Raw genomic sequence first — 13860 nt, 5'->3', positions numbered from 1 at the left:
AAATTAAGTTCTGAAATATCTAAAGTTGAATGTTGTTTTAATAATAAGAATATATAATTAAAATTCTTACGGTGATAAAAGCATAAAATATTTTTTAAAAATGTATAAATATTTTTCAAATACACTTAAGATAATTTTATGCGCAAAAGTTTTGAATCACTAAAGAAAGCATGAAAGTTTACTTTTAATTTTTTTGGTCTTTTAAATCCTTTATCTAATTTTTAATCACAAATAAATAATAATTAAGTGGTATTTTATGTAACTACAACTACAACACGTTGAGTTCTGCCACTCAACACGCAATGCCTCCAGAATTTAGCAGAAAGTAGGGAACCGAGTGTCTTAACACTATGTTCCCTCTGCCTACCCTTCTGTGTATGGGATACAATGTAAAGCAATTTTTTTAACTACAACACGTAAAATATTAATTTAAATTTATATCTTCATTGGTAAAGAGATCACACCTGGCATATTCGGAACGCCATAAATCAAAGAACCAAGCCATACCATACTTTTCATAAAAATTCTTAAAATTTAGCAGTTAAATGTTTTTTTTTCTGGTAAACTGAACATCTCATTAGTCTATATAATAATATTTGAATTACGATATCCATTAACAGTTAATTTACATAACACATGTTTATATCATAAAACCCTTATCTGGATATTAATTTATTAAATATCTATAATTATTTTTTTATTTATTAAAACAAAAAGTTATATTTTTAATACCTAGAATATAAAATATACTGTAGAATAATGGCCATGTCTTTCAACTTTAATTGTGCAACTATATTCCAGCCTAATAGTAATATTAATGAATATAATCTGTTAAATTTTAAATACATTTGATCTTATTTCATTGAGGTAACATTAATGAAACACAATAACGTTCAGAAACGCTTTATAGTTTTATTTGCTGCCAGCGCCATCTAGTGAACGGTGAACATTTTTTTATGAACATTAATTACCATGTACAAAAATATGAGCCTTATGTCACCAGTTATAAAAGTTTAATAATAGTCAATAATTTAGTTAGTTTGCCTACAATTAGTAAAAGATCAGTGATTTAACATAAATTTTATTTTGTAAATTGAATATCATGCAAATTAGGTGTAGATATGTAATATTTAACCCTAATTTCTAACGCCATCTGTTGGCCATAATTGTAAAACAATAGTTTTTCCCGTCAAAAGAAACGGAAAAACACGAGTGTGCGTCGCCTGTAGTAGATATCAGCTGAATTATTCGGCTAAAATGCCCTGGCACGGGCATACGTAGTCGTCGGTCCGCCATTACGACGCAGCCGAGACACGTTCGTCGTATTTAGTTAAATATTTTCGTTTATAAATGAGTAATAACGCTCATGAGCTAAGTAATCGACTTCTGAATGCGTTGGATAGCAATTACAATGTAAGTTTGCGAGTTTAGAGCGGCCTAAGTCTGATAAGCGAGTCGGAGATACGGAAACGGTCCGCACGAGCCTGTGACACCCGACTCGAGTCGCGAGTCGACCTTACCAGAGGTGGTGTGAGTGCCCTGCACCCCTCCGGTGGCCGAGGGCCTGTGTTCAGCCCGGCACGAGGCCGCGTGTGAGACGTGAGCGTTGCGAGTGATGTACGGGGCCACTGACGTCGCCAGCGCTCCTCCCGTCCCTCCGTCCCTAGTGCCAAATGTTTTGCAATGTGAAAGTACGAAATTGTGCCACGCGTGACCTTTCCCGTTGATTTTCGTCAGGCTGTGCTCGGTTTCGTTTGAATTTATAGAAAAGCGAAATTGTGTACGGTTATACAAGTTGTTGAGTTGGTTGGAGGCAGCATGGAATGTTCTTGCAGGCGCGTGGTGCGTGTTGGTGCGCGCTGCCCCTCGGCACTTGCACCTTTTTATTAAATGTATATGGTGCAATTTCAGGTCAGTCAAGTTTTCGCAATAATTTAGTATCTGTATGCTATTTTCAATGCTGTTGAAATAGCAGTTATCCCTAATGTGTTATAAATGGTTAGATTGATCTAGAGGATAGATTTTGTTTCATCATGTTGGTTGTTACTTCGTGTATGTTGCTGCAGTTTGTAGGGATTACATGATATATTTGTGTTATTTGAAATTCAATTCCAAATTTCTAAACATGTCTCCCTCATGTTAAACTTTTAATATTAATATATAAACTAAAATCCTACATTATATGATAAGCAGTTCCAGTGTGGTCATCGGCAAGCACATGGTCGTTGACCTCAGTATGAGTTAATTTTATGAATATTCCACCAAGACAATCAAGTTCAAATCAAATGTTTGGAATTATTTTTTGTAAATTTTTAATGGAAATATTAACATTTGCTTCTATAGACTGTTTTTAAAGCCAAAAAAATTGAGACAGACATTATGAACTATATTACATATTAGCACAAAAAGTATAATGGATATACTTAATATTTACCATAAAAATAAACACATGGTACATCTTGGTACAACTTGATACAACTTGATATTGCTTACAAAGCAAATAATAAATATACATATAATTTCTATGTATGTATTGATGTATCAGGACTCTTAAATGCGGTTAATAAATACATAATTTGCACACTTTACTTCTGGATACATTAAAAGAATGCAACTCAATTATTATTTATACTCATGACTTTTCATACAGTAAAATATGTTACCTGCAACTTTGGGCCCATGTGTGGGTCAATTGGAAATATCTAACGGAGACTTAGAATGTGTCCATGTGACAGATTAAGGTAACTCTGACCACAGGGATAGTGGTATATATTAAAATAATAATATAATTAATCGAAATCAACCACATACTAGTTAGCTTTATAATATTAGTTCAATAGTTAATTAATCTTTTGACAGTTCCACCTTAACCATATAGGCAAAGGCCCATGCCAAAGAATATTTATCAAGTTTAAGGATATATTTATTCATATATATCATTTCATTCCCCACTTTCCACCAAATTCTTAAGACATTGCCTCCTTAACAAAGTGACGAAATGAAAATATTTAAAAAATACCCTGGGTGGGAATTAAACTCACAATTGACACGGCACGTTTGTGCCCCTGCACCACATTATGATAAACTATTATTTAATATTAAATTTATTTTAGGATTATGAAAGAACAGAAATGATTTTTTTTTTGTGTATTAAATTGAAATATAATATAAATTTATTTTCTTTATTTTTTTTAGTGTAACCGTCAGCAATAGATTATTTCCTTGTACATGTAACAAACTTTCATTAACCTTATGAAATACAATAATAAAATTTCACAACACAAATTATTATTAATTTATATATACAAAATATTTATATATACAAAAATAAAAAAGATTCTGTGCAAATAAACCTGATTTAAATAGTTGGGAAAGAATTAAAAAAAATATTGAGAAATATTTTTTTCAAACTATTAATAAACTAAAGCCAATAGAATTATTTTGTTTTATATACTAATAATTATAATTTCTTTATAGACCTATATTTCACTATACATTCATGTACACAAGACATTGTGTCTTGCTTGAAACTGCATTTTATTTTGTCTTGTTCCATCCAGAGTAGGAAATGAAAATAATTCAATTGGAATTGAAACTACAATGGTTGTTCACAGTCAGACGTTGTGCCACTGTCCCAAAAGTGCTTTAAAAATTGTCTTTAAAACAATAATGTTACTCATATTAAATAAATTATCTTAAATATAATATTTCACATACACTCTTGAAATGAGTTGCAACTCAGTTCACTATGTGAAAATAAAAGTCAAATACAATTATATCTATATATATAAAATCGAAAGGTCACTCACTCATCACGAAATCTCAGAAACTACATGTACTAGGAATGTCAAATTTTGCATAGGAGTTACTTATAAGACGTAGGTGCTCGCTAAGACGGGAATTCGCAATATTCGACGTCTAAGGGGTTGTTTTTGGGGTTGAAAATTTGTATGAAACTTCGTTACTACATAATTATGCTAGGAGTCTCAAATTTTGCACGGACGTCACTTATAGGACGTAGGTACCCATGGAGACAGAAATTAATAATAACGTAGTTCATGCAGGCGAAGCCGCAGGCGGGCCGCTAGTATTATATATATTTCAATTTCCGATGAACACTAAACTGAAATAATAAAACAACAATTTTAATTCTTTTGTGTGCTTTGTAGATTGTTACATATGCAAAGTCATGCACATCTACACCATGCTTGTCAACTTATCATAAAAAATCATACATAAAACTTGCTTAATAATTTTAATCACAAGTATATCTAATTCTATATGCATATCCTAAAAATATCACATAATATTATAAAAAAATTGTATAGAATATTTAATTACTCATAGTTACAAAATATTTCAATTTTTAAATAAAAAATAAGAAAATATTTTTTTATTAACACCTATGCACGCAATGGACTGTACTAAGTAAAATAGATTTAGAAAGTTTACTAACATAAACAAACCAAAAATAATTTGTTCAGTGTAAAAGTGCAAAGTCAGTGCATAAAATGACTATACTAACAACTAACTGTTATCACAAGCCAAGATAAGCAATAAATAATAATGTCAAATTGTTTATTATTTATATTTGTATCTTAATTTAGAATATCTTTATTATATTTGTTTTCTTTGAATCCTGCATATAGCTGAGTAGGCAGAGCGAATATAATATCAAAACATTCCATTCCCAAGCATCGCCCATCGTCGATGTGGAACTCAACGCTTTGTCTTGTATAAGAGTGAAGAAATAATAAAAGTAATTTCAAGTCCAACCCATAACCATTGTGCTTACATTGTAATGCTGTGCTGCTCCACCATAATTCCCCTTGTGTCTATAAAATAAAATTTCTATTTATTATTATAAATTTATATTTCTCTGTTTTTTTTTTTGGATTCGATACTCTTCTTCTTTTGAGGTCTTCTGTCATCAGTGGCTTATATTCTCACATACATTTGTGAGGGCTTATCGTTTAGTAATTTAACATGTTACAATGTTTTTATTTAAGATTTGAATAAATTTATTGTTGATTGTTTTTCCAATCTAGTGAGGGCTGTCATTTGGAGAGTGAAAAAGAAAAATTATGTCTAGTTTTGGTGTACATTTCCTCCACATGTATTAAAATAGAGAAAAATAATTCAAAATCATATACTTACATAAATTTTATTAATATGGTTTTAAAAAAATTAGCTTCACGCTATACAAGGCAGGGTAGGCAGAGGGGACCTAGTTACCACTACTAGACTCTCTGTTTTCCCACTTTGCGCCGATTTCTGGAGGCATTGCAAATTTAAATAAATATTTCATCTTGAGTGGGGATTGAACCCACAACCAGTCAGTTTTATAGTCATACTTTGTGCCCCTGCGCCACAACTGGCCTCACTAATATGTTTTATGTTTGTCTAATTGGAACTATATAATCCAAACATATTAAAACAAAAATTCAGGTGGTGACCTAACTACCTTGTGACATAAGTTGTGAGTTATGACCTACATTAATGTAGTACTCTTTTATCCTCACAAATGACATTATCTAACAACTTATCAATTTGTGTTAAGACATAGATTTTTCTTTCTACATTTTGTTGAAACCAAATGAAATTATGGACAAAAATTAGTCTTCAAACAGCCTAATTGGTTATTTTTTTTTCATTTATTTTATGATATGGTCCGAATAATCGATTTGCTTATATATGGTTTGCATTTGTTTTCAGCTGCAGTTTGATTACAATAGTTAGGAATTGGCACTTGTACTTTCTTTTTATGTGTTTGAGTAAATTGATTGTTGCTCGTAAAACGCTGCTGGAACTATAAAATGAATGAAAAAACGTTGATAATATTTTCACTGTTTTTTTTTTTTGTATTGATATAGTGATTAATGCTAAGCACAAGATTTACATTTTACAGCTTGTGTAAATTATAGATAATAAATATTGTTCGGTATTTTTTTTTCATTAAATTTTTTTTTTGTGTAGCTCACTATGACGTGGTTACCAGAACTCAATCGAAACCTGTTATTTTCCAGGTCGTCGACATGCAGACTGTTAACGAAATCATATCCATTTTGGAAAAATTCAATATCACAAAAGAGCTGTTGGAGGTAAGATTACAAAAAAGATGAAATGTAAAATTATAAAGCTATCATGGGTCTACATGTGACTAGACACAATGGTCGAATCCAATTTTATATTTTTTTTTTCATTGAATTGTAAAAACAATTAAGATACTTTATATTAAAATATGATATGAAGTTAGGGCCGCCGATACCATGTATCACCTGGGATAGTTATGAGAAGTGATAGTTTAAAAGTTGCTAAAAATCGCATAATTAAACCCGTACATAATATATGACAATAAGTTTTGATACTTAACTGTACAAAGTGGTTTTTAATTTGGTAGTAAGTAAATATAAAAAATAAGAATCTACCACTGTAAAAACTGTCTTACTATGCAAAAATACTATGGAAGCGTGAAGATAAAGTAAATCGGTATTAAATACTTCACTTATTATTATAATTGAGTGTAAATACAAAGTATATACTAAGAAATATTTTTCCTCATACATAAAGTTTGTTTGTCATAGAACTGATAATTTTTGGCAGAAACTAAAATTGGCATCAGGGTCTAGTACAGATTTTGTATGAAATGGTTTTAAATTTAAACCTACAGTTTCAAAAAATACTTATATTAGTCGAGTGAATCTAATTAGCGACATTTTTTGGTGACTTGTTTATTTCTTGAAGGTTAATATGACAATTTTGATTTTACTCATTAAAATAAGGCAATGTACTTGAACCATATTTTTTATAAAATAGTAACTAATTTCACAATTTTAACTTGTATAATTATATATAGAAGAAAATATAGAAAATCAATATTTTATATATTTTTAAAAGATGTAAAGATTGCAGTATTTGGAAAGAAAGTGAAAGAATGTAAAACTTTTCGAAAGTTTTGTAAATAAGTACTTAATTTACTTATAAAGCCGTACATTGAACGTTGAATTTTATAAAAAAGTTTCAGAAGTGTGGAAAAGTACTAAAAATGATTATTAATATTTACACTACACTTGTCATAAGTATTTTCGATTATTTTTCCAGACCACCAGACTCGGTAAGCACGTGAATGAGTTACGACGGAAGACCACGGAGCCCACACTGGCGAGGCGCGCCAAGGTGCTCGTCAAGAGGTGGCGCGACCTCGTCATACCCGCTGTCGCGTCGCCCGCTCATACAGGTAAATTATATTTATTTAGTTTCACGCTGTAACCTGGATACAGCGGGATATGCAGTGGAAACTTAGTGTTATGATAAGATACTTCGTTCGTCACACAACGCTTCTTTTTTCGAAACGGTGGGCCTCAATGCCGTGCTTTGTGATGGTAAGAGAGAGTGTAAATGAAAATAATTAATTGCCTTGAAAGGGTACAAACCCGTAACCGTTGCGTTTACTGTCAATATACTGTACAACTGGGCAAAGTGTGTTAATATTGGTACGAAATTCTAAAAATGAACGATACTCCGTACGAAATTCTAAATTTATGATAAGGTTAATGAAAAATAAATATTACATGAAATTGCGAAATATAGGAATAAAATTTTTAAAATCATATAGAGTAATAATAATAATAAAATTTCTTAATAATAATTGAAATAAAATAGAATATTCTCGCTCTGATAACAAGACGAAGCTCAGGTTTCAGTTGCAACTTAACATGCAATGTGTTGAGTTGAAAAGATGTAAATCTGAAAACAAAATATTTACTAGTATTATTTGATATAGTATAAGATGACAGGAAAGTAATAAAACTGATGTGTCTCAAAAGTCAGAAACATCCTAATGTCCCATTTTGGCACAGGATCGAATAGATCATCAGCTGAACGTGCGGTGCGACGGCTGGGCGGCACCCCACTCACCTCGCCTGCACTCTCGAGGGTCAGTCACTCTAACAATCAATCAGTATATATTTAGAATATATGTGTAAAATTCGATTGAACTTACAGTTTGGATGATGCTGATGGTTGCCTCTTCAAATTCTTTTGAGAGCATAGTTTCAATAGTTAATTTCGTTTGGCTAAGTAACTAACTAACTAACTGTGCTGAAGTGTTTGTTAATGTGTAGAAAAATGAAATAAAGATTTTTAAAATTTCTTAAAGTATTCCACATTAGTTTTTTAGAAGATGTATAGAAATTTAAACGTAACAGGATTTGAACTAAAACTTTGGAAATGTCCGAGAAGCCAGTTAAACCAGTGCGGTTTAAATCCCGCTACGTTCAAATTTTTATACGTTTTTCAAAAAGGTGACTCTTCAGTCATCACTAGGACTTTACTGGTTACACAACATTAGAAAATGAAATAAATTATTATGTAAATGTACTGCTAGATATTTCAAGGAATATTGTGTATTAAACTATTAATATAATTAATTTATGTGTTTACAGCAAGTGGTGAGTCCCGCGGTGCCGAGCCCTCGTCCTCCGTCTAGGCCAGGTAACACTTTCATACAACCTTTTACATATTATCTATACTTATTATTAAATCGTAACGTTTTTGCATCTGTACATGGAGGACATTATTTAAAAAAGAATGTTATTGATAGCTATTAATAACGTTATTTATACATTTGAACAACGATTTTCAATTTTTTTGTCTGTTTCTCTGTGCGTTTGTTCACGCTCACGTCAGAAACTTATATTATAAAATTCAAGCAGCTACTTAGAAAATATTGATTAAAATTAATACTTCAAATGACATTAAATTGCGGACTTCACATGACATATTCCAAATGACATAGAGAAGATTAATGTGATATAACATAGTATTCCTCGAGAATTAGACTATCTAACACAAACATATTTTTTATATAGTATTTCTCAAGATAGCATGTTCAGCCAAACAAACATTTTGTCTTTATGATATCAGTATAGATAACATAACAATAATTTGTTTTCCAGCCTGGGGCGGCTACGAGTCAGACTCGCAGGACGTCATCCTGGTGGACGACGACCCGGCGTCCCCCGCGCCCGCTCCGCCCGCCCCACCGCCCCTCACCCCGCACAAATCTATCACACCACGTAGGTATCTTTGAGTTGGTACGCATATAGCAGATAGGGCTGAGAGCGCATAGTATTAAAATATAGGATATATACATTTTTTATGATGGATTATTTATTGAATAATATATTTTTTTTTACTGTTTTATGCATATTTTCTTATACATTGTATAATTAAATAGTAAATAATGAATACTATTTAAGAATTATTATAAATAATGTGTACTTATATGGATGTAGCTGTGAAGAGGCCGCCCTCCCCAGAGCCTCTGTACGACGAGAAAAAGGCGAAAAGAGACAAAAAACCCAAAAAGAAAAGGTAAGTAGTAACTTTATATTTATATGTCACATATATAAATCATATAACAACTTTACGGTCACCCGGAAGTTACCTGTAAGTTGTAGAATATAATTTTAGAATTTTTCATACGAATTATTTTCTGCCCAGTGAACATTGCACAAACGTTCAGAAAGCCTTAGTTTGGGGCGGCCACGACTCGTCGACAGTACTATAATTTTACAGATAGCGGTAAAGGACGACATTCTTCAACATGGCAATTATTTTTATTTTGAAGGGAATAGTTCAATTAAATTGATAGTTAATCGAAAATAAAACTAATACCAGGCCAGGCCACAGTCGCGCAGGCTCCGGAACGGAAGCGACAGGAGGCGAGGCTCCCCCTCCCTCTCATGCCCTCCCGCATGGGGCCCTGCCATCGCAAGGGGTCCATCCCCAAGGGGCCAATCACACGTGGGGGTCCCGCAATGGGTCTGGGCGGCGTAATGGGTGGCGGCGAGACGCTCCCGACCCTTATGCCGCGCTGGTGAACCGTCTACCTCCTGCTGGGGCTAAGGTGACTTTTTAATTTTTTTAGCTTCACGTTGTATGCCGCACATAGCAGAGTAGGCAGGGAGCGACTTAATGTTAGGGTTCCCGCTCCTCACATTGTGCCGAATTGTCAGGGCATTGCGTATTGAGTTTTTTCAAATAAAAAAACAAACCCACGACTGTCGCGTTTACCTTTATAGTTATTCGACACTTAGGAGAGAATAATACTTTATTGTGTATCGAAATTTGGTTATGATGTAGCTTGATAAGAATATATTTTTGAGTGGTCAGAGCACTTACACCAAGATTACAAAGAGGCGCGGGTTCAAACCTGCGTTCTAAAAGTAGTTTTTATACAATTATTAACGTTATATGTTTTAGGTGAAAACGACAAAGGAGCTGCTGGAACAGATCCAGTTGCGCGGCTCGGCGGTCCCCTCGCGCCCTGCCTCCCCGCGCTCGCCCGACTCTCCTCACTCCCCTGACGTTATGGTCATAGAGCCCGATCGTTAGTATTATATTATTTGTAATTTATTAAACGGTTTTATTTTCTTTACATATTTTGTTTGGAGGCAAAGGAAAACTAGTGTTAAGACATTTTGTTGATCACGCACAGTCCCTTGTTTGTGAGTGTGTGAGTGGCAAGTTTCAATGTTTAGCTTTACTTTATTACCAGAGCAAGTAAATGATTAAAATTTATTTATTTCCCTGAATGGGAACTGAAGGCACAACTGTTGTGTTCAAGTTAGGCACCAAGCTAGTTGGGCCACGACTGTATGGTTTATTTTACTTAAGTGCTTTTTATTGAAGTCAATCAAAAATATTTTTTGAGGCCATATCACTCATAACTTGCAGCCCCTATAAAAGTGGATTCACCGTTACGGAATGGCAACAGCGACTCTAAACTCATCACGGTCGACGTCGATGACGAGAAGCCCACACTGCGTTCTTCCCCTGCGCCAACCGCTCTGCCCCCCCTCGAGGATGAGCGCCCCTACGTGGAATGCACCTGCGGGGAGGCTGGCGAGGAGGGGGCGATCGAGGGGGAAGACGGTTGTCCCGCCGCTGCGCACGCCGCCCTGCGCCCGCTGCACGTGCGCGCGCTACACCACGCGCTGCTGCCTGGCGTCAATGGAACGCGCGCGCCGCCCGCGCCGCACCGCTTTGCCGTGCGCACGCCCGCCCGCCTCGACGACCCCGCGCTCTTCGCCAGCGTCGTGCCGCTCTACCAGTACTCTGACTACGCCGACGACTACTGCGTCAAAAACTTGGCGCGCGTGCCGCTATGCCCGCGCCTGCCCTGGACGCAGTTCGCCCCCGCGCCCGCCTCACCCCCGCCGCCGCCCTCACCGCCGCCCCTACGCCCCTACCCCGACGAGCCCGCTGCGTCCGCGCCACCCGACCCGCCGCCCGCCGCGCCCGCGTTATCGCCGCCAACCTCGCCCGCCGCACAGCGCGCGCCCTCCCCTGCCCTCGCTCGGCCCACAGTTGGACCCGAGATGATGAGCCTGCCCGTCCTGGAGCCCAGCGAGCGGCTGAAGGCACCCATACTGTCCGCGGAGGACGTCACGCAGTTCGGCGAGCCGCGCCGCGACGTCCGCGAGGTGAAGGAGTTCGTCGCCGCGTCCCCCGAACACCGCACCGTCGAGAAGACGAAAGCGGAGCACGTGGACGGGCGCGCTCTCTACGCGCTCTGCAAGGCGGCGCTGAACCGCGTGCCCTACTCCTACGAGCAGACCGCGTGCGCGCCCGTCGTCACGCTGCCGCTCGTGCCCGCAGGAGAGGCGGAGGCGGAGGCGACGTTGGAGGCGGAGGCGGCGCTGGAGCGCGCGCTGGAAGACTCGGTCGCCTCCACCACGCGCGACGCCCTGGGCCGCCCCGAGCGCCCGGCGCTGTTCGCCGAGTGGCACGAGTGCGCGCGCCTCGGGGACCTCGTGGCGCTGCCCTACGTGGTGATCGACTGACGCGCGCTCCGGAGCCATGGAGCCCTGGAGCCCCGCGCGCGACCCCAAGTGTCCTTATGCTAGGTTAAGTGAGCGAGTGCGCGGAGAGGCCGCCCGCGGAGGCGCGGCGACTCCGAGCTGACCTCTAGACTGTTCGTACTGAGTTATCTTGTTACCGATTGTGATTTATAAAGAATTAGGTCATTAATAATAATAGGAGTTCCAATTGTATATTATACATATATATTGCTATATCAAGTCAAATATCAGATACGAATTAGATGGAGTTATCGAAAGAAATAGTTATTTTCAATACATTGCAAGTGATTTTCTTATAAAAAAAATTGTTAAGCGCCCGGCTTAGTGGGTCTGAACTGTTCCGATGTGCCAGATGATTTGTGCCAGAACTCAGTGTTAACTCAAATTAAAAAAATATTGAAATACCAAAAAAAACGTTTATCGGTTTTCGAAAAAAAAACTTTTAGTCCAAATTTTGTTACAAATATACATACATGTTGAAGTGATATTTTATGATTGTGCTTTGTAATTTAGTAAGTAGTATCACTTAGCTTATGTTAATTTATTGTCATGTTTCTAACATTTATGTTACTTTTATTATAATATAGGTTTGAGATAGTTGATGCGAGTAGTGTTTGTATGTACGTACAATACTTGCAGTAATTTAAGTTTCCTATACACATAATACTATGACCTATAAATATTGTTAAATATCGAGTTTTGAACTCCTTTTTTTAGTTTATACGAAATACTTTGATCAAAAAATCCATTTCGCACCATAGATGATCCAAAACTATTGAGATTTTTTTATAATTTAAACATATTTTCTATAAACCAAAGTTGTACTCGAGGACCAATCGTTTTGTTGTTAGGGTTAAAGTGTACTTGTTTCATAAAATATTTTGCTAATTCTGATTTAATTAGAATTTTGTTGAACAGATAGAAACCATTTTTGTATTAACTCAATTGCTCATAAACTATTATTACAAATGTGTAAATATTGAATTTCTTTTTGAGATAAAAACTAAATACTGCCAAATACATAGCTTTCGCAGAGTTGAGTTCTGCCACTAAGCACGCAATGTCTCCAAAAATGGGCAGTTTGTGGGGAACAGAGGGGTCCTAATTAACACTAGGTTTCCTCTGCCCACCCTGCTATATACAGGATACAGTGTGAAGCTTTTATTAGCATTGTATATTATACCATTTCTCTAAAACTACCATATGGATAACTTCTTCCATTGAGCTTATACAGCACTAATGTAAATAAATTGAATCTATTACTATCTAACGTACCAAATATGAGTTGTGAGAGACAAAAGTATATCTAAATTGTCAAATTATATACTATTATTGCAGTGAGATGTCCAAAGCAGTAAGGTATTTGAATCCTTGTTAACAATTGGCTCAATCGATTGAAATACTAGTATGCTTTTAATTGTCCGTTCATTGTTATATATATGATATTTATGTATATTATTATTTTTTGTTTTTAATTAAAAAAAAGAAATAATTAAAGACCAAAATTAGGAAACTGTTAGTTTTTGTACATACTCTATAACATTGACTATAATGAATACAATAAAAGTGTAGATGAGAATGAATCTTAAAAACGCTACAGTTTAGGAAAAAAACGCCGGTCGTTCAGCGTTTTTGAGATTTCGCTCCAACCTCCTTATAAGATAGTCAAGGGCTCTCTGTACCATCGATTTATTTTTATATTCAATGTATTTCTAGTACTACATATACGAGTATATATAAAGCAGATCCACTAAACTGAGGCGAGCCAGGGCCTTACGAATGCGCGGGTGAGTCCGGGCGTGGAGCTTGTATAGACGGCGCACCCGACTGCCTTTGATGGACGTGATCCAAAATTTTGGTAAAATATAAAAGCGAAATATATGTGTTTTTATTACGATTTGTTTGTTTCATTTTAATTTTACCAGAAGGTCGTTTTTAGATTCGGAGGCTGAGTGGGTATTGAACTAAGCTACGTGTTGTGTTATACAAACAT

The 13860-nt window shown here is 36.1% G+C and overlaps 1 protein-coding gene across 2 annotated transcripts; it reads left to right on the top strand.

Annotated features, from left to right (window-relative positions):
- Window positions 1–1061: 1061 nt before the first annotated feature.
- Window positions 1062–13764, top strand: LOC146529700 (uncharacterized). Of its 2 annotated transcripts, none has more exons than XM_085201724.1 (10): window positions 1062–1413; window positions 6027–6101; window positions 7102–7237; window positions 7860–7936; window positions 8445–8493; window positions 8958–9077; window positions 9297–9375; window positions 9682–9910; window positions 10267–10393; window positions 10741–13764. In XM_085201724.1, the coding sequence occupies exons 1-10, from the start codon at window positions 1351–1353 to the stop codon at window positions 11847–11849; spliced, it is 2064 nt and encodes a 687-aa protein (XP_085057850.1). In that variant the 5' UTR covers window positions 1062–1350; the 3' UTR covers window positions 11850–13764. The 2 variants fall into 2 exon arrangements, with proteins under 2 accessions (XP_085057850.1, XP_085057851.1); XM_085201725.1 differs by lacking the exon at window positions 1062–1413 and adding an exon at window positions 1875–1911.
- Window positions 13765–13860: the final 96 nt, after the last annotated feature.

The sequence above is a fragment of the Heliconius melpomene genome, chromosome 18, assembly GCF_056956725.1.
Source record: "Heliconius melpomene rosina isolate 202511_hmr_F chromosome 18, ASM5695672v1, whole genome shotgun sequence".
In the NCBI taxonomy this organism is placed as follows: domain Eukaryota; kingdom Metazoa; phylum Arthropoda; class Insecta; order Lepidoptera; family Nymphalidae; genus Heliconius; species Heliconius melpomene.
The sequence above is the reverse complement of the archived record's forward strand: the minus strand, read 5'-3'. Positions and strand labels throughout refer to the sequence as shown.